This window comes from Suillus bovinus (genome assembly GCF_016758785.1).
Source record: "Suillus bovinus strain UH-Sbo-P2 chromosome Unknown EDB93scaffold_101, whole genome shotgun sequence".
Classification (NCBI taxonomy): Eukaryota; Fungi; Basidiomycota; class Agaricomycetes; order Boletales; family Suillaceae; genus Suillus; species Suillus bovinus.
Genome location: NW_024542157.1, coordinates 42828 through 67777, shown reverse-complemented (window position 1 = coordinate 67777; position 24950 = coordinate 42828). Strand labels below are relative to the sequence as shown.

The 24950-nt window shown below is 47.6% G+C and overlaps 10 protein-coding genes across 10 annotated transcripts; 7 read left to right on the top strand and 3 right to left on the bottom strand.

Annotated features, from left to right (window-relative positions):
- Window positions 1–204: 204 nt before the first annotated feature.
- EDB93DRAFT_1094699 (mitochondrial F1-F0 ATP synthase subunit F of fungi-domain-containing protein) lies at window positions 205–670 on the bottom strand (the record flags this gene model as incomplete). Its single annotated transcript, XM_041446623.1, has 3 exons — window positions 205–230; window positions 343–532; window positions 599–670. 3 exons carry the CDS (start codon window positions 668–670, stop codon window positions 205–207), a joined length of 288 nt encoding a protein of 95 aa, XP_041302228.1.
- A 423-nt stretch (window positions 671–1093) lies between these two features.
- Window positions 1094–2341, top strand: EDB93DRAFT_1094713 (CAAX protease self-immunity-domain-containing protein; the record flags this gene model as incomplete). The annotated part of the gene is made up of 6 exons (XM_041446627.1): window positions 1094–1417; window positions 1449–1652; window positions 1709–1820; window positions 1882–1962; window positions 2020–2181; window positions 2244–2341. The coding sequence occupies 6 exons, from the start codon at window positions 1094–1096 to the stop codon at window positions 2339–2341; spliced, it is 981 nt and encodes a 326-aa protein (XP_041302227.1).
- Window positions 2342–3462: 1121 nt separating this feature from the next.
- On the top strand, window positions 3463–4380 carry EDB93DRAFT_1243220 (uncharacterized protein; the record flags this gene model as incomplete). The annotated part of the gene is made up of 3 exons (XM_041452116.1): window positions 3463–3515; window positions 3574–3813; window positions 3867–4380. The coding sequence occupies 3 exons, from the start codon at window positions 3463–3465 to the stop codon at window positions 4378–4380; spliced, it is 807 nt and encodes a 268-aa protein (XP_041302226.1).
- A 495-nt stretch (window positions 4381–4875) lies between these two features.
- On the top strand, window positions 4876–7106 carry EDB93DRAFT_71547 (MFS general substrate transporter). The gene is made up of 6 exons (XM_041457195.1): window positions 4876–5640; window positions 5695–5858; window positions 5909–5997; window positions 6044–6265; window positions 6316–6685; window positions 6737–7106. The coding sequence occupies exons 1-6, from the start codon at window positions 5317–5319 to the stop codon at window positions 6894–6896; spliced, it is 1329 nt and encodes a 442-aa protein (XP_041302225.1). The 5' UTR covers window positions 4876–5316; the 3' UTR covers window positions 6897–7106.
- Window positions 7107–7215: 109 nt separating this feature from the next.
- Window positions 7216–11358, top strand: EDB93DRAFT_1243218 (glycoside hydrolase family 15 protein; the record flags this gene model as incomplete). Its single annotated transcript, XM_041452115.1, has 27 exons — window positions 7216–7274; window positions 7331–7358; window positions 7421–7439; window positions 7586–7620; window positions 7715–7797; window positions 7847–7881; window positions 7939–8009; window positions 8064–8511; window positions 8561–8616; window positions 8668–8691; window positions 8753–8867; window positions 8938–9018; window positions 9252–9299; window positions 9433–9499; window positions 9553–9586; window positions 9640–9656; window positions 9707–9734; window positions 9788–9806; window positions 10062–10092; window positions 10145–10243; window positions 10418–10434; window positions 10492–10688; window positions 10750–10821; window positions 10873–11028; window positions 11090–11154; window positions 11217–11243; window positions 11292–11358. The coding sequence occupies 27 exons, from the start codon at window positions 7216–7218 to the stop codon at window positions 11356–11358; spliced, it is 1998 nt and encodes a 665-aa protein (XP_041302224.1).
- Window positions 11359–11796: 438 nt separating this feature from the next.
- Window positions 11797–13163, bottom strand: EDB93DRAFT_1108298 (microtubule-binding protein; the record flags this gene model as incomplete). Its single annotated transcript, XM_041447828.1, has 7 exons — window positions 11797–11850; window positions 11919–12026; window positions 12075–12393; window positions 12455–12492; window positions 12528–12658; window positions 12740–12841; window positions 13115–13163. The coding sequence occupies 7 exons, from the start codon at window positions 13161–13163 to the stop codon at window positions 11797–11799; spliced, it is 801 nt and encodes a 266-aa protein (XP_041302223.1).
- Window positions 13164–13307: 144 nt separating this feature from the next.
- On the top strand, window positions 13308–14440 carry EDB93DRAFT_1094702 (uncharacterized protein; the record flags this gene model as incomplete). Its single annotated transcript, XM_041446624.1, has 2 exons — window positions 13308–14117; window positions 14174–14440. 2 exons carry the CDS (start codon window positions 13308–13310, stop codon window positions 14438–14440), a joined length of 1077 nt encoding a protein of 358 aa, XP_041302222.1.
- Window positions 14441–14795: 355 nt separating this feature from the next.
- EDB93DRAFT_71553 (uncharacterized protein) lies at window positions 14796–15593 on the top strand. The gene is made up of 5 exons (XM_041457196.1): window positions 14796–14938; window positions 14986–15177; window positions 15232–15294; window positions 15351–15450; window positions 15509–15593. The coding sequence occupies exons 2-4, from the start codon at window positions 15007–15009 to the stop codon at window positions 15432–15434; spliced, it is 318 nt and encodes a 105-aa protein (XP_041302221.1). The 5' UTR covers window positions 14796–14938; window positions 14986–15006; the 3' UTR covers window positions 15435–15450; window positions 15509–15593.
- A 1024-nt stretch (window positions 15594–16617) lies between these two features.
- Window positions 16618–22513, top strand: EDB93DRAFT_1179251 (uncharacterized protein). Its single transcript, XM_041450612.1, has 20 exons — window positions 16618–17555; window positions 17606–17729; window positions 17788–18016; window positions 18067–18476; window positions 18532–18648; window positions 18705–18790; window positions 18842–19110; window positions 19162–19402; window positions 19455–19616; window positions 19669–19860; window positions 19909–19979; window positions 20046–20283; window positions 20343–20467; window positions 20520–20642; window positions 20699–20797; window positions 20849–20954; window positions 21003–21345; window positions 21405–21538; window positions 21593–21906; window positions 21957–22513. Exons 1-20 carry the CDS (start codon window positions 16711–16713, stop codon window positions 22061–22063), a joined length of 4335 nt encoding a protein of 1444 aa, XP_041302220.1. The 5' UTR covers window positions 16618–16710; the 3' UTR covers window positions 22064–22513.
- On the bottom strand, window positions 22143–24839 carry EDB93DRAFT_1233944 (glycoside hydrolase family 20 protein; the record flags this gene model as incomplete). Its single annotated transcript, XM_041451318.1, has 13 exons — window positions 24630–24839; window positions 23866–24583; window positions 23729–23818; window positions 23529–23678; window positions 23458–23478; window positions 23045–23408; window positions 22943–22991; window positions 22805–22889; window positions 22711–22751; window positions 22618–22654; window positions 22507–22567; window positions 22298–22449; window positions 22143–22241 (listed from the first exon to the last, which is right to left on the bottom strand). Exons 2-13 carry the CDS (start codon window positions 24403–24405, stop codon window positions 22143–22145), a joined length of 1689 nt encoding a protein of 562 aa, XP_041302219.1. The 5' UTR covers window positions 24406–24583; window positions 24630–24839.
- Between the last annotated feature and the right edge of the window lie 111 nt (window positions 24840–24950).

Sequence of the window (24950 nt, the reverse complement as noted above, 5' to 3'; positions counted from 1 at the left end):
GAGAGTTGTAGAAAGTTGAGATACCAATTCAGTTGGGCACTTATTCTACTCACCGGCGGTAGCTTTCACAACACCCGGGTGCTGAATATGTCAAGCCCACACAAGATGTACTGTTTTGGCTGTGCACATCGAGAAAAATAATAGTCTATTTCTTGTGCATACAGCAAGTTCTGTGGTAAAATCCCCTTACTTCCACAATTACGACTAGTGCGGGTGGTTCTTGTGATGTTCTGATGCATGTTTAATGAGGAATATATCGAGATGATCAACGGTGACTTACTCAAGTGCACTGAAATACCACACATCAAAATTTGAATATACATGTAAGCACAAATTACTCACTCTGGTAGTCAATCGCGTATCCGAAAGTAAAGAGACCCAAGATCGTCCAAACGACTGGGGCAGCGGACGCATTCTTGCCGTTGAAGTATCTAGCTTTAATTCCACCACCAGAGATTGCGGGTGCTGGACCCTTGGGCAGTTTTGAGTAGAAGTTGACCAGAGGCGTGAGGCTTGAACCAGAGCCCGCCGTCTTGATTGCGGAGAAAATAAGGAAAGGTTACGCGAGGCGCAGCGTTGTAGTATTTAAAGAACGCACCAAAAGTGATGGAGTGGCAATCTTGGGAGGAACGATACCCCCCAACTGACGACGAACAAGTGATGCATGCATAGCGGGAACGAATGAATTGTCGACGTCGGGATGGCTCGGACAAACTTGGTTTTCATGTTGGAGTATATTTGGTTGTCAACGGTCACATGACTTGATCACGTGTGTGAAGTCCTATTCACGTCCAACTTCAACTCAACTGTGGAACTGCTTGCGCTAGTCCTTGGCGTCATATACCCATTAGAACCTGAAATCGACTAGACGCCACTAGCGAGACTCCTCGCGTTGTCCTTGATACAAAACTAGTGTCAAGACGTGGGTGTGAACGACCCACAATTGGTTTAGACGAGTCGTCGGCCCGCTTTGGATGCACACATTTAGCTTCGCCTGGACCATTCACAACCTCTTGGTATAACAGACTGCGGACCAGCCGAGCTCACCATCTTCTCTTGCATACTCATTCTTGACTTTTGCAAAGTTCACGTCATGTACAGCGAACCTAAAGCATTGCTATCTATCACATCTGCGCACCTGCTGTCTGGACTCTTTGCCTCTCTTTATGTTGGCTCCATTTATGCATTCAAGGATGCTCGTCTTCGCTTCTCCAAGAGGAAGGTCAACCTTCCAGAAGGACAAGCTAGGCTCAAATTCCAAAACGAGCGATGGAGAGATGATCCGGATGTTATCAAGGCGCGACTACTTGCCGTTACCAGCGCCACTTTGATTTGCTGTCTCATCGTATTCATCGTGATGAAAAATTCAAACCGCGATAATGAAATTGTATGTTACCAAGTTGCCTCAATGGGGAACGTCTGCCTCACTACCGTCATATACAAAACAGCACAACCTTACCACAAATGCGTGGCTTCATCTTGGGTTCACATGGTCTCACGTACTTCCGCTCCTGATAACTCCATTGTTATTTTCTGGGCCACTTTACGTTCAATTCCTCGAAAAGACTCTACCATTCCAAAAGGACTGGAATTTTGAAGATCATGTCCTGTTTCGATTCTTTTCGATCGTCGGTCTTCGAAATTATTTTGTTGTGAGTGCGAGTGCTTTGCAAAGTATTGCTTGCAATTTACCTTGTATTGTAATCAGGCTCCGATCACCGAAGAATTCGTGTTTCGCGCTTGTGTTCTCACTGTCTATCACTTAGCAGGCGCCTCCAGGATGAAAATGATTTTCCTTAGTCCTTTGGTCTTTGGCGCAGGTACGTGTCTGCATGATTTTTTTGGACATGAAGCTGATCATTATGTATCCGAAAATTTTAGCACACATCCATCACGCTTTCGAAACGTACCACAGATATGGCCGTTCTGCCACCGCGGCAAAACGTGCCATTATATCTACTAGTACGCACGACCATCCCGTTTCCAGCGAGTGGCACTAACGCTTCACTTCACTTATAGTCATCCAATTCGCGTATACCAGCATCTTTGGATTTTATTGCTCCTATTTATTTCTTCGCTCCGGATCATTGCTTCCACCCATTACAGCTCATATGTTCTGCAATGTGATGGGTATACCTCAACCAAACCATGAAATCAGTCTGATGCCCAATCGGAAGCTATGTCAGTAGCTGCCGTTACAATGTTATATACAAAGTTGATCTCATTCGTTTTTCTGCTTTTAGCCATTTCGGCCGCGTATCTTTTTGGTATTATCGGCTTCGTGGGCATGCTCAAGCCTTGGTCGTGCACGCATGGTAGCTTATACTGGCAGCAAACCTAGTATCCTCGTTGTGCTTGACAGTGCCTTGTCCACATGCATGAACCTTAACCTGCTTACACCCTACTGGATTGGACATATTTTCTGCGGCTTTTGGTTGGATTCTACTGTATTTATACCAATAATCACCACTGACTCTGTTTATTTCGTACCATGATGCTCTTCGCATGTGACGAAAATTAAGCGGCGTCATGATTATTCAAAACCCTATGAACGAAGATTGGTCCGTGCAAGGACTTGAACTTGTTGTATCACCTGGGCTGCTGTCTCCATGGGCAGACTCAATAGAAAGAAAGCGGTCGTTGCTTTCCTGGGATGCAATGTGGCAACAAACACTACGAGGTCTGACGGCAGTGAGTGATTGTCACACTGGCATACTATGTGAATGCAAGTAACGTACTAAAATGTGAAAAAGACGCTTCGTGGCGTGGATTTGCGATTGCCTCCTTGACATCGTGAATTGATTTCCTTGCCATTCGCTACCTTGAGATGTGCATGCGGGACTGATATGACTCGAAGACGAATCTGTGCTCAAAAGCTCAATGCGATTACCACACTCGAGTTGCGATCTCTCGCCTCGCGCGCAAAATCGAGTTTTTGCATCATGTAAATATTTACGACAAGCACACCTACTGTGTGAATGTAATACAAACGTTTCGTGGCCTGGATTTGCGATTGCCTCTTCCTCATCGAACAATAGATTGAATTGATTTCGTTATTCGCTACCTTGAGATATGCACACGGAACCAATACATTCAAAGACGAGAACAGTGCCCCAAAACTCATGCGATTACCGGACTCATTGTGATCCCTCGCATCACGCGCGAAATCGGGTTTTGCATCTCGCACATATTTACAACCGCACACCCTTCGGCAGTATACTGAATCGTCCATACAAACTTTGCCACAATTGATAGGCCCCATCACGACTTTAGGCCTTGGGAGTACTTGCACGAAATAAAGGGGCTGGTCAAGAAAAAAATCGAAAGTTGTAAGCGCGCCAGGCTGTAGGCGCGTACACACCGTTATGGGAATTGCCGCCGGTAGCTGTCCAATTTACCACAATGTCATTTGAAATCTTCCATCCAATTTTTTTCGCCTTACCAATATCTTTTGCCGTCTACATGCCGCACAAACGTGCCAAACGAACTGTTCGTGAACGAGAGAGATCCCTGAAGTAAGTGTTTGTATTACATATGCCTTTCCGGCTCACTCACTCATGAGCAAATTTGAAGAGGCGACAATCTACCACCAAGGCACCTTGGGAATGAGGACACGGTGCCAAAGTCTGTAGCTCGCATCCTTAATGCCGAGAAAATCCGTCTTCAATTCAGGGAGAAAAAGCGGAAGATCGATGAGCCCAACGGCGATGAAAGCCCTCAACTGAAACGAAAACGGCCGGCCAGTGATGTAAACAATCGGAAGGAGGAGATGCTAAAGATTCAGCCAGGAGAAACTATAGCTCATTTTAACAAGTGAGTTTCAGACGAATTTGATTGCGGCGTATCACCACTAAGCACGCATGCAGGCGAGTTGAGAGTAACATGATGCCGCTCATTAGAACAGCGATGCAGCAGTCATCAGCACAGGTCCGGAGGGTTCAGAAGCGTGAAATTGAGCAGGGAGTCGCCCAGCCTGCTGCACAGGTCAAGACGATTAATAACGCTAGCCGTGCAGACGTTTCAAATCCATCGCCGCCCCCTTCGACCAACACACCCCCTAGCCGTGCAGACGCTTTAGATTTATCGCCACCGGCCAGCACACCCCAGCGGCAACCTCGTGACAAACCCAAGGAGTTTCGTGTATCTTCAACATCGGCACCGCGCCGCCTTAACGATATTGCTCAAGAGCCGCCACGATTCGACAAATTGCCTCGGGGTGCCCAATCAGGCAAAGACTCTTCGAAGGAGAAAGTCGTGGGGATACTCAGCATGGCACAAAAGGCAATGATGGAAGAAGAAAGAGAAAATGTCATCAAACGTTACCGGGAACTTAAAGCCAAGAAGTTGCGTAGTGATTGTAGTGACGCAATGGGTGGGTGAACTAAGTCGATCGCAGTTCCCATCGACTACGTTTCCGATCTGGCGCAGTAATTTTGCCTTTCGTCACTGTCCCGTTGAGTGTCCCGTGGCGTGGGTTTGATCTCTACGCTGACGCTTACTCTACAGCGTGTCCCTCCGAGGAGTGCTCAATCCCGTTCTCAGTTACTAAGGAGATAATTCACGTTTGGTTTTGCTGCCAGTACGACAGCTTATCCATCTTACTCGCTCCAGCAGTGAGAAAATAACCTTTCAGAATTCAAATTCCGCCTTGGCACTCCAAAGGAAGTTCATTGTTCCAACTTTGGCAGCGGAGGACCAAATCTCCGAAGCCTTCGGATGACTCTATTCTGGCTCCTTTCCGCTATAGACGGTCCCTGGTGCTCCTCCATGTACCCATCAGGTTATGCGGCGGTTAGTGCTTACCCTGAGAAAGGAGAATTTTATCTTTCATCAATCCCCCTTTGGATTGCATCGTTATGACGAACCATGGGGAGGCGCCCGAAGGCGCCATGCTGTTGTCAAGATATAGGTTGTGTACCGATACAATCAGTTCTTTCCGATAACTCGATTATCTCGATCTATCGATAATCGTGCGTATGGGCACTGGGCAATGAAGCCCAAGTCGGCACTGCGGAGACTCGTGTTCATGAACCACGGCTTTCACCATCATTCAACCGACTTGCCGCGATGCCTACGTGCGATCACGTTCCGCGCTGAAGACCGAAATTACGGGCTTCCTTCTCCATGCTCAATAAGATATTTGCCTCACTTCATCCGGTATATTCGGGGGAGCCTGCGAAAACGGTGTTCTGATTTTCCGTACAGGAAGTCCTTTATAACGGGCACACGATCAGTCGCCTGTAGCTGTCTGCTGACACCTTTCTTTCTCTGCCCATCTTGCCTCGGCTCTCGTTGTGGAGCTAGATCGTATCATCTATGGAGGACGTGGAGAAGCAAGCGGACTGCTCGTCGTTTCGAGGGCCCAGCATTGAGACGACTGCATATGAAAACCTCAATCGACACAGTGCTTTGCAACCTCCTAACGCGCTTTTACTGCCCACAAACATGGAAAAACGAGAGGGAGGATGGGCTGGTTGGTTGGCTGTCTTCGGAGCATTTCTGGCCCTTTTCTGCTCGTTCGGTCACATGAATGCTTTCGGAACATATCAGTCGTGGTATTCGAATCATCAGCTTTCTAGTCATTCGCAATTCAGTATTTCTTGGGTCGGATCCCTTCAGCTATGGACTTTCTTCTTCATGGTAAGCTACATTGGCCAGTTAAGGTCGTCGTTGCTCAACATCACATGAGACTAGGGAGGACCCATAGGACGCCTCTTTGACGCCTACGGGCCGTCGCCCGTCATGCTCTTCGGGACATTGCTATTGGTTTTCAGCACATTGATGACAAGCATCTCCAGAAAGTATTATGAATTCTTATTGTTCCAAGGCTTCTTCTTTGGCCTTAGTGCTGCATCACTGTAAGTCCCTTCCTGAGCGCTGCGCGTCTATGTTTAAGTTTATCGCACAGCTTCTATCCCTCTTTAGCAGCGGTATCTACTCACTTTTATAAGTACCGTGCATCGGCTCTTGGTATTGCAGCTGCTGGCTCTGGTGTTGGTGAGCAGTCCACTGTTGTCTGTCCAATCCAACTGAATCCGTTGAGGTGGTGTTATTTATCCCATTGTGCTCCGCCAACTCTTCTTGCGCATTGGTTATGCATGGGCGGTCAGAGCATCGGCGTTACTTTCTGCGGCATGTTGTGTTGTAGCCCTTGTTACCGTAAAGAAAGAGGGTTGTAAGAAATGCTCTGGGTGGATAGGTATCAAGATGTTCAAGGATGCATGCTTCATGCTGCTCGCTACTGGATCCTTCTTTATCTGCCTCGGTAAGAAAACAAATCCTTTCGCGAGGCTACAGCTAACAAGGGTAACCAAGGTATATATACACCATTCTTCTACATCGTAAGCTACGCCGAGGATCGAGCACTGGTTTCTCAGAATACTGCGTTTTACGTTCTGTCAGTAATGAATGCTGGAGGCGTATTTGGCCGCATTATTCCCGCGATCCTCTCCGACAAGATGGGGCGATTCAACCTCCTTATACCCACCTCCTTCTCGGCAGGCCTCTCGTGCCTCATCTTTTGGATGCTTGCAAAGACGATGATCGCTGTGATGGGTTTTGCGGCGGTATATGGTTTTCTATCCGGTGCATTCATATCCGTCGTTACTCCGTGCGTCGCACAGATATCAGATATAAAAGAAATTGGGTCTCGAATAGGTGCACTGTATACACTTATATCCATCCCGTAAGATGTTGGTTAGATTCGTTTGACCTCTGCTTACTATAATTCTTCCAGCTCGCTTGTCGGTGGACCCATCGCAGGAGCTCTTATTCAATCCCAGAATGGTTCATACATGGGAATGATTGGGCTATCGGGATCAAGCATCATCATCGGGTCATTGTTTATTCTAGCTTGCAGGCTCAAGATAAACCGAAACATCTGCGTAAGAGTGTAGCGAGTCGCATGCATGCAACCCTCGTATCCTTATTTTCTAAGTTTTGCGACTGGGAAAATTGCGCTTTGGGTCTTGCAATGCTATGTATGGTGTAATTATTTTGTATTTTTATCGTATGCGGAATGCACAAGGTCCAGGCCTAGAGTCCCAATATTCGGAGGATATTACGTACGTATCTGTCTTGAGTGTGAACATGCAAGACACGAGTTGATGCGACGATGGGTAAAAATGGTCTGAAGCGACAACCGTCAATCGTACTTAAGTTAGCTAACTGTAAATTTCCGCAGTAAAGTCAACCTGCCTCCTATAGTCCATAACCATGAACATTCAAAATCCAAGCACTGAACGTGACTACATCCCTATTGCCGACCATGGCTTGTACGTAGCTTCCTAATCGACGTCGTACCCATGTTCTGATAAGACCCTATTACTAGGATCGGTAATCTGAGGACTGCTGCTCTGGTGCGTTAAGCCACCAGATCGTGTATTCTGAGCCTCTTTGCTGATTCCCGATGTTCGTGTAGGTCAGTCTTGATGGATCAAGTGAGTATTAGTTCTAGTTTCAAATGGTTTGGGACAAGAAGGATGCGGGTTCCAAGTCGGATGGCTTGAACAAGTGCCGGGGCCCGCTCAACCGGAGCTTTGTAGTTCCTCCATACGTGATTTATCTAATGCATATCCCCGCACAGTCGAGAGTTATTGTATCCCAAATTTCGACTCCCCCGTCCATCTTCGCACGGATCTTGGACAAAAACAAGGTTTGGGCTTTATCATAGTATTCAGGGGGGTTTCCTGATCGTTAATGAGGCTTATGGTAGGGCGGCCATTTCTCCATCACACCGACCGTTCCTTTCAGCACCAAGCACAACTACTTGCCGAGCTCAAACGTGCTACAGACCAAGTATGTTTTTATCCTTATCCATATGCGAATCATGGCTGAACATGGACAGGTTTCTCAACGAGAAGGGCGTAGTTAGTGTCACCGGTAAGTCTCTTATGTCAATTGTACCAACAATTGCGGAATTTCATCGCATGCATCCAGACTTCCTTCCCCGCCTAGAGAATGGCGAATCTACGCATCCGTTAATGTTTTGGCTCGTCAGGCGTGTCGAGGTGAGTCTCTCCAACATCCTACTCAGGCTTTCTATCACGATCTTTACTTGTTAGGTGGTCCGCGGTACTGTCCCGCTGCGCGTCGAATGCGCTCCCGCCTTCAACTATGCTCGGGACCCCCACGCTACCCAAATTGTCCCCGACGATACCATTCCACTCCAATTTTCCAAACAAAACAAAGTCGTCTTCACTTCGAGGCCCGCTGCCTCCCCATATCTTGAGAAGGGCGCGGGCGCTCAGAACACGGCGCATAGCCCGCTCACGCTTGACTTGCGATTCCTTCCCGAGTCTTTGCTTGAGAATGTCCCTGTACCTGAGGTTTCTTTGAAGACCCTGAATCTCAGTGCAAAGGGTCACCTGGGCTTGGCCGCACAGACAGAATTGACGCTCGTAGAGGGTCAGCGGGTGACGTTTGTGTTGCGGATTGCGCCTGAGCATAAAGGTAACAGTGGGTCGGGTATAAATGAAGAGCAAGCAGAGCTGCTAGGAGTTAATTATCAGAGTGAGCACTTCTAGTCATTCTATATTAGATTGGCGTTCATGGCAAGTAGAGCTGATGGCGGGTGCACACAAGATGAGGTCAAAGGATGATCCTGTCATGACCAGCGTGGGTTTTGGTGACCATCAAATTTTGAGCTTGCTGAAGCTCCCTTTGTAGGAACTCCTCGACCATCTGTTTGTCGTACGTTCCCTTGCTTGAATATCGCTTAGTTTCTGTTTTACCTGCTCATCTGCCCTTGCAGTCTACCAATAATTACTGGAACTCTTGGGTCAGGAAATCCACCTACCAGGGTTCGTGGAAGGAGGCTGTGCACCGAAGTGCATTGGCGTTAAAGTTGCTCATATATGAACCCACTGGCACGTGTTCCGTCTTACGTGCACGTCTAGCCTTTCTGTATCCAAGTGCTAACATTACTTCTACGTCTAGGCGCCATTGTCGCGAGCCCGACATTCAGCTTGCCCGAATACATCGGCGGGACTAGAAATTGGCACGCTTATCCTTCTTCACGTACCTCAATTTCCTCACTAACATACGATATATAGGGACTACCGGTATGTATATATCAAGTATTCCTCATAATTCGATGATTCATGTCGTACCACTCATGCAGGGCCTCTTGGATTCGTGACTCTTCGTTCACACTATATGCTCTGATTAGACTGGGGTTCACTCAGGAGGCTAATGGAATGTCTGTTCCCTACGCGTTGCGATCAGTCCGCGCTGACCTCGTTCATAAACAGCGTATATGGACTTCATCTTTGAGCGGCTGAAGAACAAGAACCCAGATGGTTCCTTACAGATTATGTACGTTTTTGATCTCTCTCAGATCACTTCGTAATCTGATTGTACATGAAGGTACACGATCCATGGTATTTCTAATATGACGCGATTCACAAGGTGACTCTGATCGCCCTTCTGCAGGTGGCAAAGATCTGGAGGAGATAGAGCTTCTCCATCTTGATGGACACAAAGGTTCTAAGCCTGTTCGGTTCGTCCCGTCTATCATCTACGTAGCACTCGTGATCTGACTAATGCCCAAAGTATTGGCAATGGCGCGGCTGATCATGTCCAACTGGTACGTATTGTTTGTAGCTGCGGTATACTCTCGGACGTTGATTTGGCTGACAGGACATTTACGGTGAATTGTAAATTTCCACCTATACTCCTTAGTTGGTCAACACTGATTATAGTGGAGGATGGATTGTATTTACCTCGGACAGAAGGTGTGTTGGTAGTCCAATCTAACATAAGTCCATCTAATATTATTTACTTTCAGTTCGGTAGACCATTGGTGAGTCTTGTCTAATACTCTTTGTGGTATCGGTATCAATATCTCAATTACCCTGGAAGTCATATGACACATGGTGCGTATTTGATCAGGCCATAGGCGGCCACACTGACTAGCTTATATTTGATTGAAGGGTATTGGTTCGGGAACTGTGAGTATTCGGGGTGACGGTTGCATACGGCTACTGATTCGGCTCTCATTCAGTGTAGACTGTGCGTCTTTTATGATTTTTATTCTCCGACGCACAACCAATGCTTCGTAGTCGTTGTCGCAAACTACAAGAAACCCGACTTGTGCGCCTCATATCTTTTCTCCAACTATCCGATGACTGAATACGTATCACAGATCCATATGGTCAGTACGCGTCAGGAAGGAGTGTTTTGAGGCTAAGTGTCAATGTCCATATTGCAGGGAAGTCCGGGGCAAGGAGCGCCATTTCACAGTGTGTATTCCCACCGCTACTTAGAAAAGCTGGCGCTGATTCATGCTTTTGTTGTCAGTACTCAAAGGTGAGTTTTTACTGTTAAACTGGACAATTTTAATATGTCGTACGGAAGATTATGCTCTGGTATGTCACATAGTCCCGAATTGACACAGCAATGTTGATTGGCTTTACAGGGTTGCAATTGATAGAGGTACGAGTCACGGACCACATTGTGCACTCACATGTTGATGAACATGCACTTGCACAGGTCTTCGCCTGGCGGACAAGCGTTCTCTCCCTTGTCCTCGCCGCCTAGAGTGGCTTACCGCACGCGATGATCTTTACGAAGAAATCATGCACAAGGCATGGAACAAGGACCTGCAGGTCTTCGGGCAGAGTTATGAAGAGACAGACGTGCTTGATTCATCGGTGCTCATTATGCCCCTCGTGTTTTTCATGACGCCGGTATGTTTTAAACCCTTATACTGTCTGTTCAGGGAATGTTAATGTTAATATGTCCATGAAGTCTGACACACGGTTTGTGAGCACACTCAAGCAGATTCTCAAGACGCCTGAAAGGGGAGGATTGACCTCTAATGTGAGTCACACCTCAATTGATTTCACAATTAACATGCTGACTGTGGACCAGAACCTCGTCTACCGGTATGATGTGAATAAATCTGATGATGGCGTAGGAGGTGAGGAAGGCACGTTCTGTCTCTGTACGCTGTGGTGCGTCGAGGCTCTGACTCGTGCCGGCGAGTACGAGAGGCCACTTTTGCAGCGTGCTGTGGCGATGTTTGAGGTGTGTTCTATTTTTCTCGAACCTATTAGGTCCAACGATACTAGTACTGAACGTGATGAAGGACTTCCTGTTGTATTTAAATCACGTGGGCTTGTGCAGTGAGGAAATCTCGGAGTCAGGCGATGCGTATGTGAAATTCAATTCTTCTTCGAGCTGTGGGTCCTGAAATATTCCTGCTACTTTGAAAGGCTTGGAAATGCCGTCCAGGGTTTCACGTACGTTCTCGTTCGTTCTTTCTGACTTGTGTTCACAGTTCTGTATAGCCATGTGACCCTCATTTCCGCGGCGTACAATCTTTCGAGGACACTGGCAAATCAGCGATCCGTGTAGAAGTTGAAAAGAAATCCACGTAGATCAGCGCGACCCTAATTGTTGTACTTGTAGCCGTCTTGCATGCCATTATGTAATAGATCAGATCATATGGAAGCTCGGACCAGACTGGCTATCTCTTCCTTTGTGTAAAGAGATTGCAGCATACCTTGAAAATTGCATTGAGCCTACGGCGCTGACCCTTTGAAACTGCCGCTAGTAACTTTAACTTCTTTATCAAAGAACGAGAGATTCCACAAATGCGTAAAGATACGAATATTAGAGCTAAGTGCAGGAGCGCAGTTAGGTAGACTCCGATTATAAGGAACGACAGAGGACGGAACAACGAAATGTGCAAGATGAGAAGTTAATGCTGATGAACACTTGGTTTTGAGGGTAAAGGTGATATCATAGGATATGACATGAAGACTTCTTCCTACACTCCAGCGGTATGCATGATCAAAAAGTTTCCTCTTCATCGACAGGAGCATTGTCGGGAACTTCAAACCCATCCTGCTCAGGCCGGTGAATTTCGGATAAGCTAAAAGAAAGATGAAAATCATTATGGAGGTGGTGCCTACCTCTGTTGAGTAGAGGATCTTTTGAATCTCTTTTAGGTTGTCATCTTCCTTGCCTTGACTCTCCAGTGTCTCTGTTTGTTGCTGAACGAGGATCTCGATATCCCGAAGCTGTACAAACGTCAAATCGTGTGTCCGATAGGATGGGTGCCGGCATACCTTTGCAAAATAGAAGTCTCTTTCCTTCTCTAGGCCTTCCATGTGCGTCGACATCTCGCGGAGTTGGGTCTGCAATGCCTGCATGGCTTCATTGGGTTGCGTAGAGCCTGCCCGATGTCCGCTGATAGGCGTCTTTCCGCCGGATCGACCGCCGACGCCCAGAACGGCACTTGCGCTGCGCGCCCCAGTCGAAAGCGGAGCAATGGTCGCTGGTGGTTCAGCTGGTGCACCACGCCTACGTCCAACCGCGTCATAGCCCTGTCCGCCGTAGTTAGAATCCCAGAATCGCTTCATCCATTGCAAGAACTCTAGATTGTCCCTGATGATGCGTACATGGTCAGTTCGGGTAACAACATTGTGGGCTCCATAAATCAACGCACTGCATCTTGCATTTGACGAGCTTTTCGATGGGTATGGGCTACATTAGAAGAACGAATAGTGAGTTTGATTAACGCGTTGGCGTGATGAAAAACACGCCTTATCAATCTTCTTTGCTTTGAAGACGTTTTGCATGACTTTGAAATTTGCGACAAATTCGTACTCGTGCTTTGCGTTCATTTTGACTCGCGCCATTGGAAGATCGCCTGAAAAATAGCTTTAGAAATCATGACAAGCCGACCTCCAAAAGTGATCTGGTTGAAGTTGATGATGAGGCTTGCACGAACCATAGATGGAGTCAAGGATTTGACAGTAGGCTCCTCCGGTACCACATTGTTCAATCTTGGTATAGTTCAGCTGGAGAAGCTCGTTCAACCAAGCTAGCAGATCTGAGCGCGAAACAGCCATCATGATTTGGATGCAGAAATGTCCAGTGAGTGGAGAAAGCAAAAAGCGTGCAGAGGTTACGAAATCGTCTGCAAAGGACGAAAACGTGTGGCTTCGATTCTTGGGTCCGTCTGTCTTCCTTCTTCAGTGCCACGCATTGCTCTCACTCTTGATCACGACTACTCATCCTCTTGGGCGATCTTCCGGATACATCATCACAGCGGTAACCGTTTATTCAGGTGAAATTGTTTATTATGCCACTGTCATTTTCTGACCTGCCACATCCGGAGCCAGGTTGACGTCCCCTTGGACCTTATTAGACATCTGGACCTTGGTCCATCCGGAGGATATCGTATTTTAAATTTCAGTCCCATCGTACGTAAATTCCAGTGTCGAGGTGGGGCTGGTTAGCTGACATGCATACACGCGACTTCAACGTTTGTCGCGATTAGTAGCAGCTGGTATTTGATGTCAAATATAACAACAATGGCACTGCCTCCTGAAGCATGTCATCGAATCATCCATTGGACACGTCGATGCGATCTCACTGCGCTGTGCCTGACCAGCAAGTTGCTTCAGAAATCTGCAGAGATCAAGCTATACGAGGTTATCATGTCCGGTGATATCAATGTCATTTTTCGAGCGTGCGAGAGTATCGTATCGCAGGAACGTCTGGGCCCATACGTCCGCTCCTTCTATCTCTACCTGAACGCAAGGCGCACTCAAACAGAGCTGCCTGCCCGCTTCTGGAACATGGTACAGAAAGCACTTTGGAAAATGCGTTGTCTGGACGTACTTTACATCGATGATCCAGCCCGTGCCAATTCTTGGATTTTGAATGACATCCAAAAAATTCCGTTTCAGCTCCGAGAAGCAAACTTTCGCCTCCCGTGGAATCGACACATCATAAAGTTCCTGGAGAGCCAGAACAAACTTAGGCAATTCCATATTTCGGGTGGTATAGATGAAGATGCTCCACAATTTGAAGATGGTAGCTTGCCTGACCTGTGCACCTTCGACGGGCACCTCGCTTCAGCCACGCAGTTACTTTCTATTCCTTGCTGCCTTCGCCATCTTCGCATACCTTTGGATAGAAGCACTAACAAGCAACTTTTGGAATTTATTCCCAATCTTTCTACCATCTCGCGAACTCTCCGTTCACTGAATATCATTCATATTCCCGAGGATTTGTCGGTGGAAGCGATCAAGCTCATCTCGTTTGTGTGCCCTGACCTTCATTATGTTGGGATTATCCCATTACCAATGACTTTTCCCCACGTAAGTCGAGTTCTTTACCTCTTTTATATAGCTTATCTTTATATCATTACCTTAAGCGCAGCATGATTCATGACGCTCTTTTGGCTATGCATAACCTACGAGATCTCGAAGTCGATGTATCACGATGGTCGCCTCTGCCTAATACAGGTTCACTGCAACGCATGCTTGCAACTGAACTACACACATACTGCTCTTCTTTAGAGCACGTCATCCTCCGCACAGGAAGCAACCGAACATTGTGGTCCTTCGACGGAAATGAGTGGAATATTCGTTCTGAAAACGGGCAGCATCTGCTCGTCGATGGACTATGGAAGAATAAATGATGTACTACAGCATGCTTTCAGTTGAGATCTACTTACGTGACGAAAAATTGTAATCACCAAGTGAGTTCATCGCCTTGGTGGTGCTTACATGCATGTTTACATGACCTAGCCACGCTGATACACACCCGGCGGATGTATTATAGAAATGCTTGCGAAACACACGCTATGCTTATGTATTCCGCCTGATTTGGTAGGGAGTTGTCACCTCCGAGTCAGAACATTCTTCATAGGATGCGGCATTTCCAGGGCGAATGACTACGAGTACGCATGAAACAACGTGGCCTAGACCTAAATTTGTTCAAACCGAGTTAGCTTTTGCTGCATACGTCTAGCCCCTCACTCCGCCCTTTGATCGCCTTTGCACGGGGAATTCATAATATTGACAAGATTCCCGTTTCATGGTCCAGTCAAGTTGCATCATGGTTCGGTAATATCCGCGCCAACGCTAAGCTACTGTGGCAATACCGGCGTTCGCGAGAATGATATAAACCTTGACTCGTAACAAATTTTTATCCAAGCAAACGTGATTTCTTATGCAGTACCAGCGTACCAGCTCTAATTCATCGATGGCATACTCGGACAGGTCGATCTCATCAAATTCCTCTGCATCATCCCCTCCTCCTCAGCTTGTTGCATTACCGTCCATGACCCACTCTCTGGCGGCCCTGCCGACCATGTCTGCGGTGCCACAAGATATGATGCATTATTCGAATTCAGGGTCGCATAGTAGAGCGAAGGCAAGTTCTTGAAGTTATACTTTGCGCAGCGCACAGCTGATGCAGTTCTAATAGATGGAGTATGCCATGCAAAAGCAGAGGCAACATGGGGCCACGCATCCCTTTGCAGCGCTCAACGTACGCTTGACTTATCATTCATCCTTATAGATAGATTTTAACACGTGTTCTTTCAGGCACATGATATGAGACGTACACCCAGTCCGTCGTGCGAAGATGGGCATATTACTGTCAGAAGACCAACCAATACTAGACGCTAGACAGCGATGCGATTGTGTAAATCCTCATCCTGATAGGCTGTCCACACCCGCACTGATCATGACTATCTCCTTAGACACGCGGCCGGCCGCTAATTTGTTCAGTTGTTACTGCGCCGCCACCGCATGACGGGATGGCTATGTATGGGGACGACAGGATCTATCATAACATGGGCGTTAATTTTTGGACTTTATTACTATTCGCGATCGAGGGATATCAAAACAAAAGTACTGCGGGTTTATCAGGACATAGTACATTCTAATGTATCTATATTTTATATACATCATTGTTCGTTACAGTACGGGTGTATCGCAGGCCGGTCCAGTAGGGTCTTATGACATGTCACCGTCCGTTGTCAACGAGAACGTTCTCACTCCACAACCTGGAAGAGCTGAAAGTGGATCAGTAGACGGCGGTGCGCCGGTAAACTTTGAAGTGCGATCTCAGCGGTGCAAGATCGTGTCTAGTATTGGCGGATCATCGACTTGACTCCGCCTGACTGCGGCAGAAGCTCCGAAAGCCAATAGAATTGGAAGAAGGCAGTTTGATGAGGTCTTGGTCATTAAACTGAGTAATCTCATCCGAACATTGCGGCTAATACCGTCGAGCGCTCGAGCGCTCATTGATGAACCATCTGGAAGGAACGCCACATCCGATGGACGGAACAAATTTTGGGGTGCGCTATACGACAACTGTTAGTCTGTTACGGCAATTTCTTGTGCAACGCACACGTGAAATGGTCTGGAACGTGTGGGTGGTGCTGGTCTCCCTAGAAATCTGACAATCGTTTAAGATATTTCAAACTAACTGAATGGGCGCAATGAAAAGGAGGCAGGAGGTGCCAATAAAAAAAGTTATTCCAAGCTGCAAGGAAACACGTTTACTATCCGGGGCCGAATCTGGGGTATAGAGTTGAGGTGAAATGCAGAGGCTAGTCTCGTCTTGAGCCACATTGGCAGGCGAACAGAAATGTAGGCCAGACCCGGCGGTGAAGTGGCTACGAAGGAAATTTAAACCCAGAAAAGCAGAACGGTGCTTGATTGGACCGGAGGGTGTCACCGAAGCTTGATAAATCGATCGATGGTGGGGTAAACTGATGGACATCGCGCCCAACACGGTCGGGCGTCGTGCCAAGCTATAAATTGTTTGTTATTGTTTACAGATGTTTGACAAAGACTTCAGAATCAAACAACCACCTCCGAAGTGGCAACTTGTTCAAGACTCTTCTATGACCCGATATTTGAATCGTTGTGAATCAAGTCCTGGCTCTTCACTGTAATGCTCCTTCCTCTCACATTCCAGGCCTATGCGAGCATTCAGGATGCTAGCGGCCCTTCAATAAACCTCATTGAGTCTGACTTTAACTCGGAACAGACAACTTCATTCGTATCCTGGAGAGCCGAGAATGGTTGGGATCGTATTGCTGTCGGAAGCTCCAAGGGCTCCATTAACGTCTTCAGCTTCCACCCTATCAACACTCCAAATTCGGACTCCCGTCTAAGACTTGCTATCACACCACCTCCTGAGCACAATGTACCCACCGCTCAGTCTCCATCCCCTTCACACTCTCGTCGGCACTCTCGATCACTCCAGTCACCTTCGTCGTTATCATTTAATCAAGTTCTTATCAATGTATCCGCCAGAGCTCGAGTGGTTTCTGGCGTATCACACGAACAGGTAGAAGCCCCAAAGAATTACGTTGACTTCGAAGACGAACCCGGACGGTTGAAAGACATACTCAAGAGCAACAGCAAGCACAAGCGCACTCTTGCAGATTCAATCCTTCCTAGCTTTGATAGAGGAGTGGTAATAGAGCAGTCACCTGCTCCAGCCTCTCCAACGCCTCTGTGCACTTTGCCGAACTCGCCTTCGGGAGCTTCTAGTACGAGCAAAAGTAAGGATGATCTCAGATCGCTGCTTTCAGCGACAAATTCCCCTACGTTTCCCCCGAAATCATCTTCGGCACCGCCCTCCCCTCGTCCACTATCACCCTTCGATGGCTCACCGCCTCGCGGAACAGTTAAAGCAAGCATCATCCTTGACCCCTGCGGACCTAGGCATGCAGTATCTGCCATGCGGTATGTAGAGACAGTCAACTTATTGGTGGTCCTTCAAGAATCAGGGTGCGTTTTATCACCACCAACCTACATTGCTAGACCATTGAGCCTCCCAGCAATCTATCTGCCTTTGACATGAGGGACAGCACGTGTGTAGCAACATGTCAATGTACGACCACAAGATTATATCAGGATCAGTTCTGGAAATGGGAGACGATTCGGATGGTGCCCGGGTGGGACGTACGTCGTTTTGTTGTTATTTTGTGCCTCTGCAAAGTTCATTTGTACGTCGATGTAGCAAACATACCTCATTCTGGCATGTGCATCACCTTCGCAGCCTCCTTTTGCAGAAACATTTGGCCTTGCAGATGAACCTCGTGATTTCAGAGCGCGTCTGAACTTGTTTGAGCTTTCTGTTGGGGACCCACATGGTGTACATCCAACAAGATTAGAGATGCTCGCCTCCGATGTATGGCAAGTCGATGGGCCAGCCGCTGGAGTAGATTTACTTAGGAATGATGCCGACGGTAGGACGTACCTTGCTGTTTTTGTATCATTCATCCTATCTTCTTTGAAGGTTCATCTCAGCTAGTGTACATTAACTCAACAAACTGCCTTGTCACTCGGTGTTTGACTATCATCCCCGCATATGAAATACGAACTCGCGGACTGTCCTTCACCTCTTCTTCGGCTCATTCTCAAGAAGATAATACGTTATTGGCGATCCCAAACCCGTTCAAAGTGTTTGGTAGCAAAAGTGTCGAGAGTGTTGCTCTCCCAGGTCAAAATCATAATTCTGGAGTAGAGCAGGAGAATATCTCTCCCACAATCGCGACATGTAATCTTGGGCGAGTCCAGCTAGAGAAAGAAGAATCCCATGGTACCGTGATCTCATCTTCAGAGTTTTTGGTTGAAGGCATTACTGCCCGTTATGATGGTTTGAATGAGAGGATTATAGGTCTCGTGTGGTCGAATACGGATATCACGGTCTGTCTTTGGATCTCATCAAATACTGCTCAAAGAACTGAAGGACCTGTTCAAGGGATTCACTGCAGGAGAGCAAGAAGGATCTCTTACAACTTTCGCCATTCCTTTCAGAAGCCGGGGTAAGGTTCAAGGTGTCCATTTCATGAATGACGAAGCATTTGTGGTGCTTAGTGTCAGTACACCCTGGGATGCTACTCAGTCAAACGCTGAATTAGGAATGCGTTGCAGGACACAATCTCTTACTACAGTTTGCAGTGTGTTGATGCCGATAATGACACTACAACTACTTTTTCTGGAACGTCGATAAGTACTCAGTATGTATTTCCCCATATTCTGCAGTCAAGAGCTCACTGTAAGAATCGCAGAGCAATTCAAACGATGACTATTTCTAGCGGCCCTTCATCGGTGCTATCGTGGTCAAGATCCTCCCCTTACGATGTCTTTGCACTCAGGCAGCTTCGATCAGGGAAGGAGATCTTGGTCCATACTATTAATTCCAGGCAGGATGTATCGACCAAGCCCCAGCACCGGATACTGTGGAAAGTACAGAGTCCGTTTAGTGGTACCATCCCAGGAGAAGCAAGATTGACATCTGTTCTGCCCGTGGAACTCAACTTTATCTTGCTGGGTTACAGTCGGTGCTGATTGCGCTTTCAAAGTTCTGCCTCCTAATGCTGGGTTCCAGGTGATGGCCACATTCGACGAACTTCATTACCGTGCCTTTTGCGGCGAAGGCACCAAGCACAATCTGCGTCTCTCTCCGCCTTTTCTTCCATATCTGGCAGTGATGTGCTATTTGACAAAATATCAGACATGAGCTTGCCCTCGTCGATATTGAACATGCATCTTATACGAAATGACCGTACGGGCGAACGATATATCTTAGGAGGAACAGATGATGGTGGCATTGCTATCTGGGCATTAGAGTGCGTATACCACCTGTACTGACGGGCTATGGCTCAATTGGACATCCACCAGATCCCTAAAGCTTCAGGCGCGATTTACTCCGTTTATCGTACCTCTGACGCGTGTAGCGCAGGTGCTACAATCCAATGAAAATGCAGGACCTTTACGGGGATCGTTACTATGCGTCTCAGCTGATGGAACTATTGCTGTAGTATCGATAGCAGGCTTCGAAATGTGGGCTTCAATTGACCAGATACCACTTCTGCGACTTACGAACTTGATCTAGGCTTTACCTCATTCCTGGAGCATCCTCTCCAATAGCTCGCATCTATGCTGGTGGGGATGACAACAACCGTGCAGTATTAATCTATGCAGATGGGAGTGCGCGTGTCTGGGATATTGAGTCTGGCGAGTTTCTTCGTGCTACGACCGAAGACAAAGCCAAAGAACTCGTCGATGTTGGTGGCTGGATTAACATGTAAGTCACATACTGCAGGCTCGGTACAGGCCCTGATGATGTCTCAAGCTCCCTCGACAAGGCGGAGCTGACCTCAATCTCCATTTCAATGCTTAGTGGATCTGCTGGCCCTGTTTCATGTACGTGTTTCATTTCATCAGGTTACTTTAGGATGTGGCAGTGTTAACGATATCTATTCCCTTAAGTGTGCACCCTGTTGCTGAGTCTAGATCGCTTTCTTAAGTACACTTCCGTAAACGTTAAGTCCTCGGGACTTGCATTGTCATCGTCATCACTATCATCTTCCCCTTCAAACGCTACACTTTTACAGCTTCGTGCTGTATTGTCCGTGTTACTGACGCCCGGACTCAGTCCTGACATAGACGAAATCTGCGAAAATAGGCTTGGCACCAGCCCATCACCGAGCACGGTAGGATTTGCATCGTATGTCAATTGTCATTCTGCGTCTGGATAGAATCATTTAGGTCACACATTATGTCCAGTGCACTTGCCACCACCATTTACCACCATGATCACCCTGTTCAAGTTTGGTCAATGTCAGCAAAAGTTTCTGCCGATCGCGTCCTTGCGATCGTCTCAGTCTTGAGGACTTTGTCACTTGCCGAAGGTTTGTGTGTTTCATTGATGCTGCATCATCCGCCTCTGAATCAGCTTATCAGAGCTGTCGCACGACTGCCAGACAGTCATAACATTCTACTCTACCTCCCTAGCCCACGTAGTAGGTGCATCATACCAAGCTCCGGATGTCGCGTATTTGGCTACCCAGTGGCTCAACTCCTCCAGTGGGTCATCTACCGTCGTCTAAAGGAACTTTGAATAAAGCATTTTGGTCTTGCAGATGACGTCCGACAAGCTGCAAAAACTCTTTTTGATGCAGGGATTGTGCGTCTTTCCGATGAAGAGAGCAGTGCCCTTGTTGATGCATGGCAACACCATCGTAAGCTGATGCACATCTATATCATTTAGGAATCATTTGACATCCATGTAGTGCCATGCTTGCAGCCTTCCATTGAAAAGGAATCCGCGAAATCTTCACTCGCTTTATTCATCTGCGGATACATGGCAGCTGAGAAATACAGTCTATTGTCCACCAGGTAACAATAACCTTCTCTTCGTAGTAGCCAACCTCAATGACTTCCTAGCTCACTCATCGATATCTCCAAGTCCATCGCGTTGTATTTGCACGACGAATCATCCGCGTACCGTGGTTTAGCCATTGACTTATGCGCACGCGGATTTCAGATATGGCAGCATTACATCGATGCTATGGCGATGCTCCGCGCATTATACACTCTCGCTCCAAATACACGCAAGGAAACTATCCCAGCTCAAAACATCGGGCCCCAAGCAAGATCGGCAGTCTTGCAAATCGCATCGAGTAACACGCCTTTGTTCATGACCACGCTTACGCTAGACATCCTCAATCCAAAGACGCTGGACCAGCGCAAGGCAGTTATGCAACTGGTAGCGTTCATGATCAGGAAGGTGCGTGTCGTGACTGTATAACGGTCCGTTGGGTTTCTGATGTTCAATGCTATCATCAGAGACCCCTAATTCTGTACCCAAATCTCCCGAGGTTGATGGAGGCCGTGGTCAAATCACTAGATCCTAATTCCACAGCGAGCCGGGACGCCGTGCTTGATAGTGCAACCGAGATCATCGGCCATGTGGTGAAGACGTGAGCCGACTTTCCATAGACTTCTATCATATGGTGACCCTGTAATTCGACCAGGTTCCCCACAGTCGACTTCCACATGGCGACTCAACGTCTTGCCGTCGGAACGAGTGAAGGCGCTTTCATCATGTATGATCTAAAGACAGCAACGCAGCTGTATGTTCTCGAAGGACATAAACGGCGACCGGCGGCGTGTACATTTTCACCTGACGGACGCCGCCTCGTGACTGTGTCCCTTGAAGAAGGCGTTGTGCTTGTCTGGAAAGTTGGCTCAAGCTTCACGAGTTTCTTTAATCCTGGAGCTCCACCCAGGCAAGGTCATGGTGGATCTTTGCCTTTCAAGACACTCAATTTCAATGTTGGCGACGAAGGTATGTCGTGGCATATTCATTTCCTATCTTTGCTCACGCAATCTTTCTAGCTAACATGACTGTTGCGGGCACATTGGAGTCGGTGAAGTTTGAATGGCCGGCCGAACGTACCGTCCGCCTTCATATCCGAGAAAGCGTCCTAACGTTTAGTACCTGACCCACGGAATGTCATTGCCGCATTGACATTGTTGTAATGTTACCGACTATTCGCGAAAATCAAGTAAAAGTTCGAACTCTCAAGCTGTCAGGTCGCATGCGTCAGGCCTAATTGCACACCAATAAGGCTGAAGTGCAATGGGTTTGAGCCCGCGCTGTACCATCCTGAAGCGGAGGTCCTGGATTATTCGTGTGCGATCAGTCATCGGAGCAATGAACTAGAAGTAGTACTGACTTGTAAGCGAGGTAATGCCTCTGTGACGTTCAATGGGGCGCCAGTGGGTTGCTTGCCGCTCCAGAAAATCTCTGCTGAAGATGCAGCACGGGGCCACACGATAGGGTCGAGATTATCGGGACCTGACTGCTCACTCCACAAAAGTTGCTCGCCTGCGAATTAGAAAGTGTCATTTAGCATTATCTCGAAACTTTGTCGAGCGCGTTTACCTCCGAGAACGAATTTGTACTGTGCCTCTGTTAAGTTTGCTAAGGGATCGAAGGTGTATGCCTAAGATGTTATGAGATATATAGTCATCAGAAAGAATCATGAGGCAGTACCTCAGACCAGGTCTTGAAGGGGTCGCACCAGCTATTCCTATCCTCCCAAGACATGTCAGTTCAGATTGAACAATCGATATGATGAGAACGAACAAAGTTGGGTCAGCTCCCAGCCATCCACCAGCACCACAATCCTATGATGATACGATAAGGATATCTTAGCTGTAGGAAGAACACAGGAACTAACCAAGTAGAAGTAGTTAGATGGGGCTTGGACAATCCTGAAACCTTTTTCTACCACTGCTGCAGCATCCTCGGAAGAAATCCAAATCCTGTCAGGTATATTTGGATCAGACGAACCCGATAATACTATCAATATGCTCACATTACGATAGTTTCATTGGAGAGTGTAATGTTCCAGTCGAGGACCATCTCTGAGTAGCCGGTTTCATCGAGTGCCATAATCCGAAAGGAGAAACGGACGGACCTTCCCACACGATTGGTGTCTTTCCCTCGGCGATAATTGCAGCATGCGTCGCCTGCGTAAACGTGTTCAGAGCATCGTTCAACGTTGTGTTCGTGCTATTGAGCTGTAGTTGCGTGGGATAGTCGTTGGCGTAACATGGCGTATTCAGTTCATCGCCCCCAGTACTGAAGTAGTATGAAGGCAGGTCACTTGCGATGTCTGCAAGCAATGAAGCAGTGAAGTTTACAACCTCGGGAAGTGCGAAACGAAGCTGGCCGGCGGGGGGCTCGTTGGCATATGTGGCCCAAGGAGTTTCATCAAAGCACGCAACATAGTCGGGGTAAGTAGCCGCGATTATGGAAGTGTGGCCGGGTGTATCAATTTCCTGGTAAAACAATGAGGCCCCTTCGTAAAGTTGACTATCAAATACAAACCATCACAACATCGATACCTCTCTGCGAGATGGCCATAAGCGTCTAAAAATATTGATGAAGAAAAAACATACTGCACCAGCATACTGAACGATGTATTGGACATCACTCGCGGTGTAAACTTCAAGCGGAGAGTATGCGCCGTTGATAGCAAGTTCGGGATACTGCGCAACTTCAAGCGGGAAACTCTGACTGTCTGTGATGTGCCAGTGGAAGGTGTTGATCTATCTAGCCTGTGAGCGATTGCAAGACGACACATCAGGAAAGCACTCACCTTGACCCAGCTCATCGCGTCCAAAGTTCGCAGAATATCTCCAACGGGGTAGTAGTTTCTCGCGGTGTCCAGGGCGAATCCTCGGAAAGGCTACATGTGTGGGTTTCAAGCAGATGACATCAAAGATATCAGCTCACATATGCAGGAGTGTCCGTAATGGCAATCGGGGCAAGCAAAGTGTATGTTACTCCACCGTAGTAGTAGAAGAGTTGATTAAAGGTAGTGAGCCCTCTGTACAGACCCAACGTCGAGTTCGCCACCAAAGTAGCAGCCGAGCCGTCTGCTGGGATTGTCAACGCGTATTCCTCGCTACGAGTACCCAGGGGCTTCACAGCTTCAGAAGCAATAGGCTCTACAGTCGCCCCGCTCGTGAGAGACAGTGTCAATGTCGAAAGCGTCTTTGCACTAACAAGAGCGGAAGTGTCATTTGCACCACGGCCGACGACAAGGCGCCCAAGTTTGTCATTTGCAAGATAGTATTGCGCTTGCGCGACCGCCTCATACAGATCCTCTGGCGCGCCTTCGACCTGCACATCAAAGTAGAAGGAAGGAGAAACTGTGAGAGAAGTTGTCCCTGTCTCGAGTGTACTTGGAATGGGCCAGAGAGCCAGGACACCAGAAGGTAGAAGGCATGCCGCGACAAGCGCAAGTACGCCAACGTAGCGAGAAGGAGCCATTAGTACCGCGCGAGTCAACGACGCGACTAGTCCAACTGCGCCTGTTTATAAAAGTTCAGCTAGAGGATCATGTGAATGCGTAGCATGCGGGTACGTGGCGCTAAAAATATTCGGATTCGCCGTTGTGAGAGTGGGGAGAGTTACGTGATAACCTGGAAAGCCACTGCACTAGTAGTACCTGGTTTGCCTTAGTAGGCAGTGTCAACCATTGATCATGGACTTACAATAGGATACTGAGGACAGACACTTAATGTGCCTTACAGATTTGAAAGAAATAAGTTTCCATATCGCGTATGGCTTAGTTAGGTTGGTAAAGTTGAGCTCGGGCAAAGGCTATGAAAGGTCTCTGCGAGAATGGATGATGGCGTGCCTCGTACAAGAGCTATGTGTGTATGCTGGCCTCTTAGAGCTAGACCACTGCTTTGGGACTCCTGGCCCAACGTCGCGAGCATGATATTTTGAACGCGTCTGTGGCTGCACAAATCACGTGAGTCTGAAACACCTTTCCGGAATCCGCAAGTCTAAGCCAAGGACGCTTGTAGTCG

What these genes read in the sequence shown, in the direction of transcription:
- EDB93DRAFT_71547 (XM_041457195.1), top strand. Translation starts at nt 5,317, where the DNA reads ATGGAGGACGTGGAGAAGCAAGCGGACTGCTCGTCGTTTCGAGGGCCC. An exon ending in GGCCTTAGTGCTGCATCACT is followed by an intron (nt 5,859 to 5,908) that starts GTAAGTCCCTTC and finishes TTTATCGCACAG; the next exon opens with CTTCTATCCCTCTTTAGCAG. An exon ending in ATCCTTCTTTATCTGCCTCG is followed by an intron (nt 6,266 to 6,315) that starts GTAAGAAAACAA and finishes AGGGTAACCAAG; the next exon opens with GTATATATACACCATTCTTC.
- EDB93DRAFT_71553 (XM_041457196.1), top strand. Translation starts at nt 15,007, where the DNA reads ATGGCATACTCGGACAGGTCGATCTCATCAAATTCCTCTGCATCATCC. An exon ending in GGTCGCATAGTAGAGCGAAG is followed by an intron (nt 15,178 to 15,231) that starts GCAAGTTCTTGA and finishes CAGTTCTAATAG; the next exon opens with ATGGAGTATGCCATGCAAAA. An exon ending in ATCCCTTTGCAGCGCTCAAC is followed by an intron (nt 15,295 to 15,350) that starts GTACGCTTGACT and finishes GTGTTCTTTCAG; the next exon opens with GCACATGATATGAGACGTAC.
- EDB93DRAFT_1179251 (XM_041450612.1), top strand. Translation starts at nt 16,711, where the DNA reads ATGCTCCTTCCTCTCACATTCCAGGCCTATGCGAGCATTCAGGATGCT. An exon ending in CTTTATCTTGCTGGGTTACA is followed by an intron (nt 19,111 to 19,161) that starts GTCGGTGCTGAT and finishes GCTGGGTTCCAG; the next exon opens with GTGATGGCCACATTCGACGA. An exon ending in GTTGGTGGCTGGATTAACAT is followed by an intron (nt 19,861 to 19,908) that starts GTAAGTCACATA and finishes TGATGTCTCAAG; the next exon opens with CTCCCTCGACAAGGCGGAGC.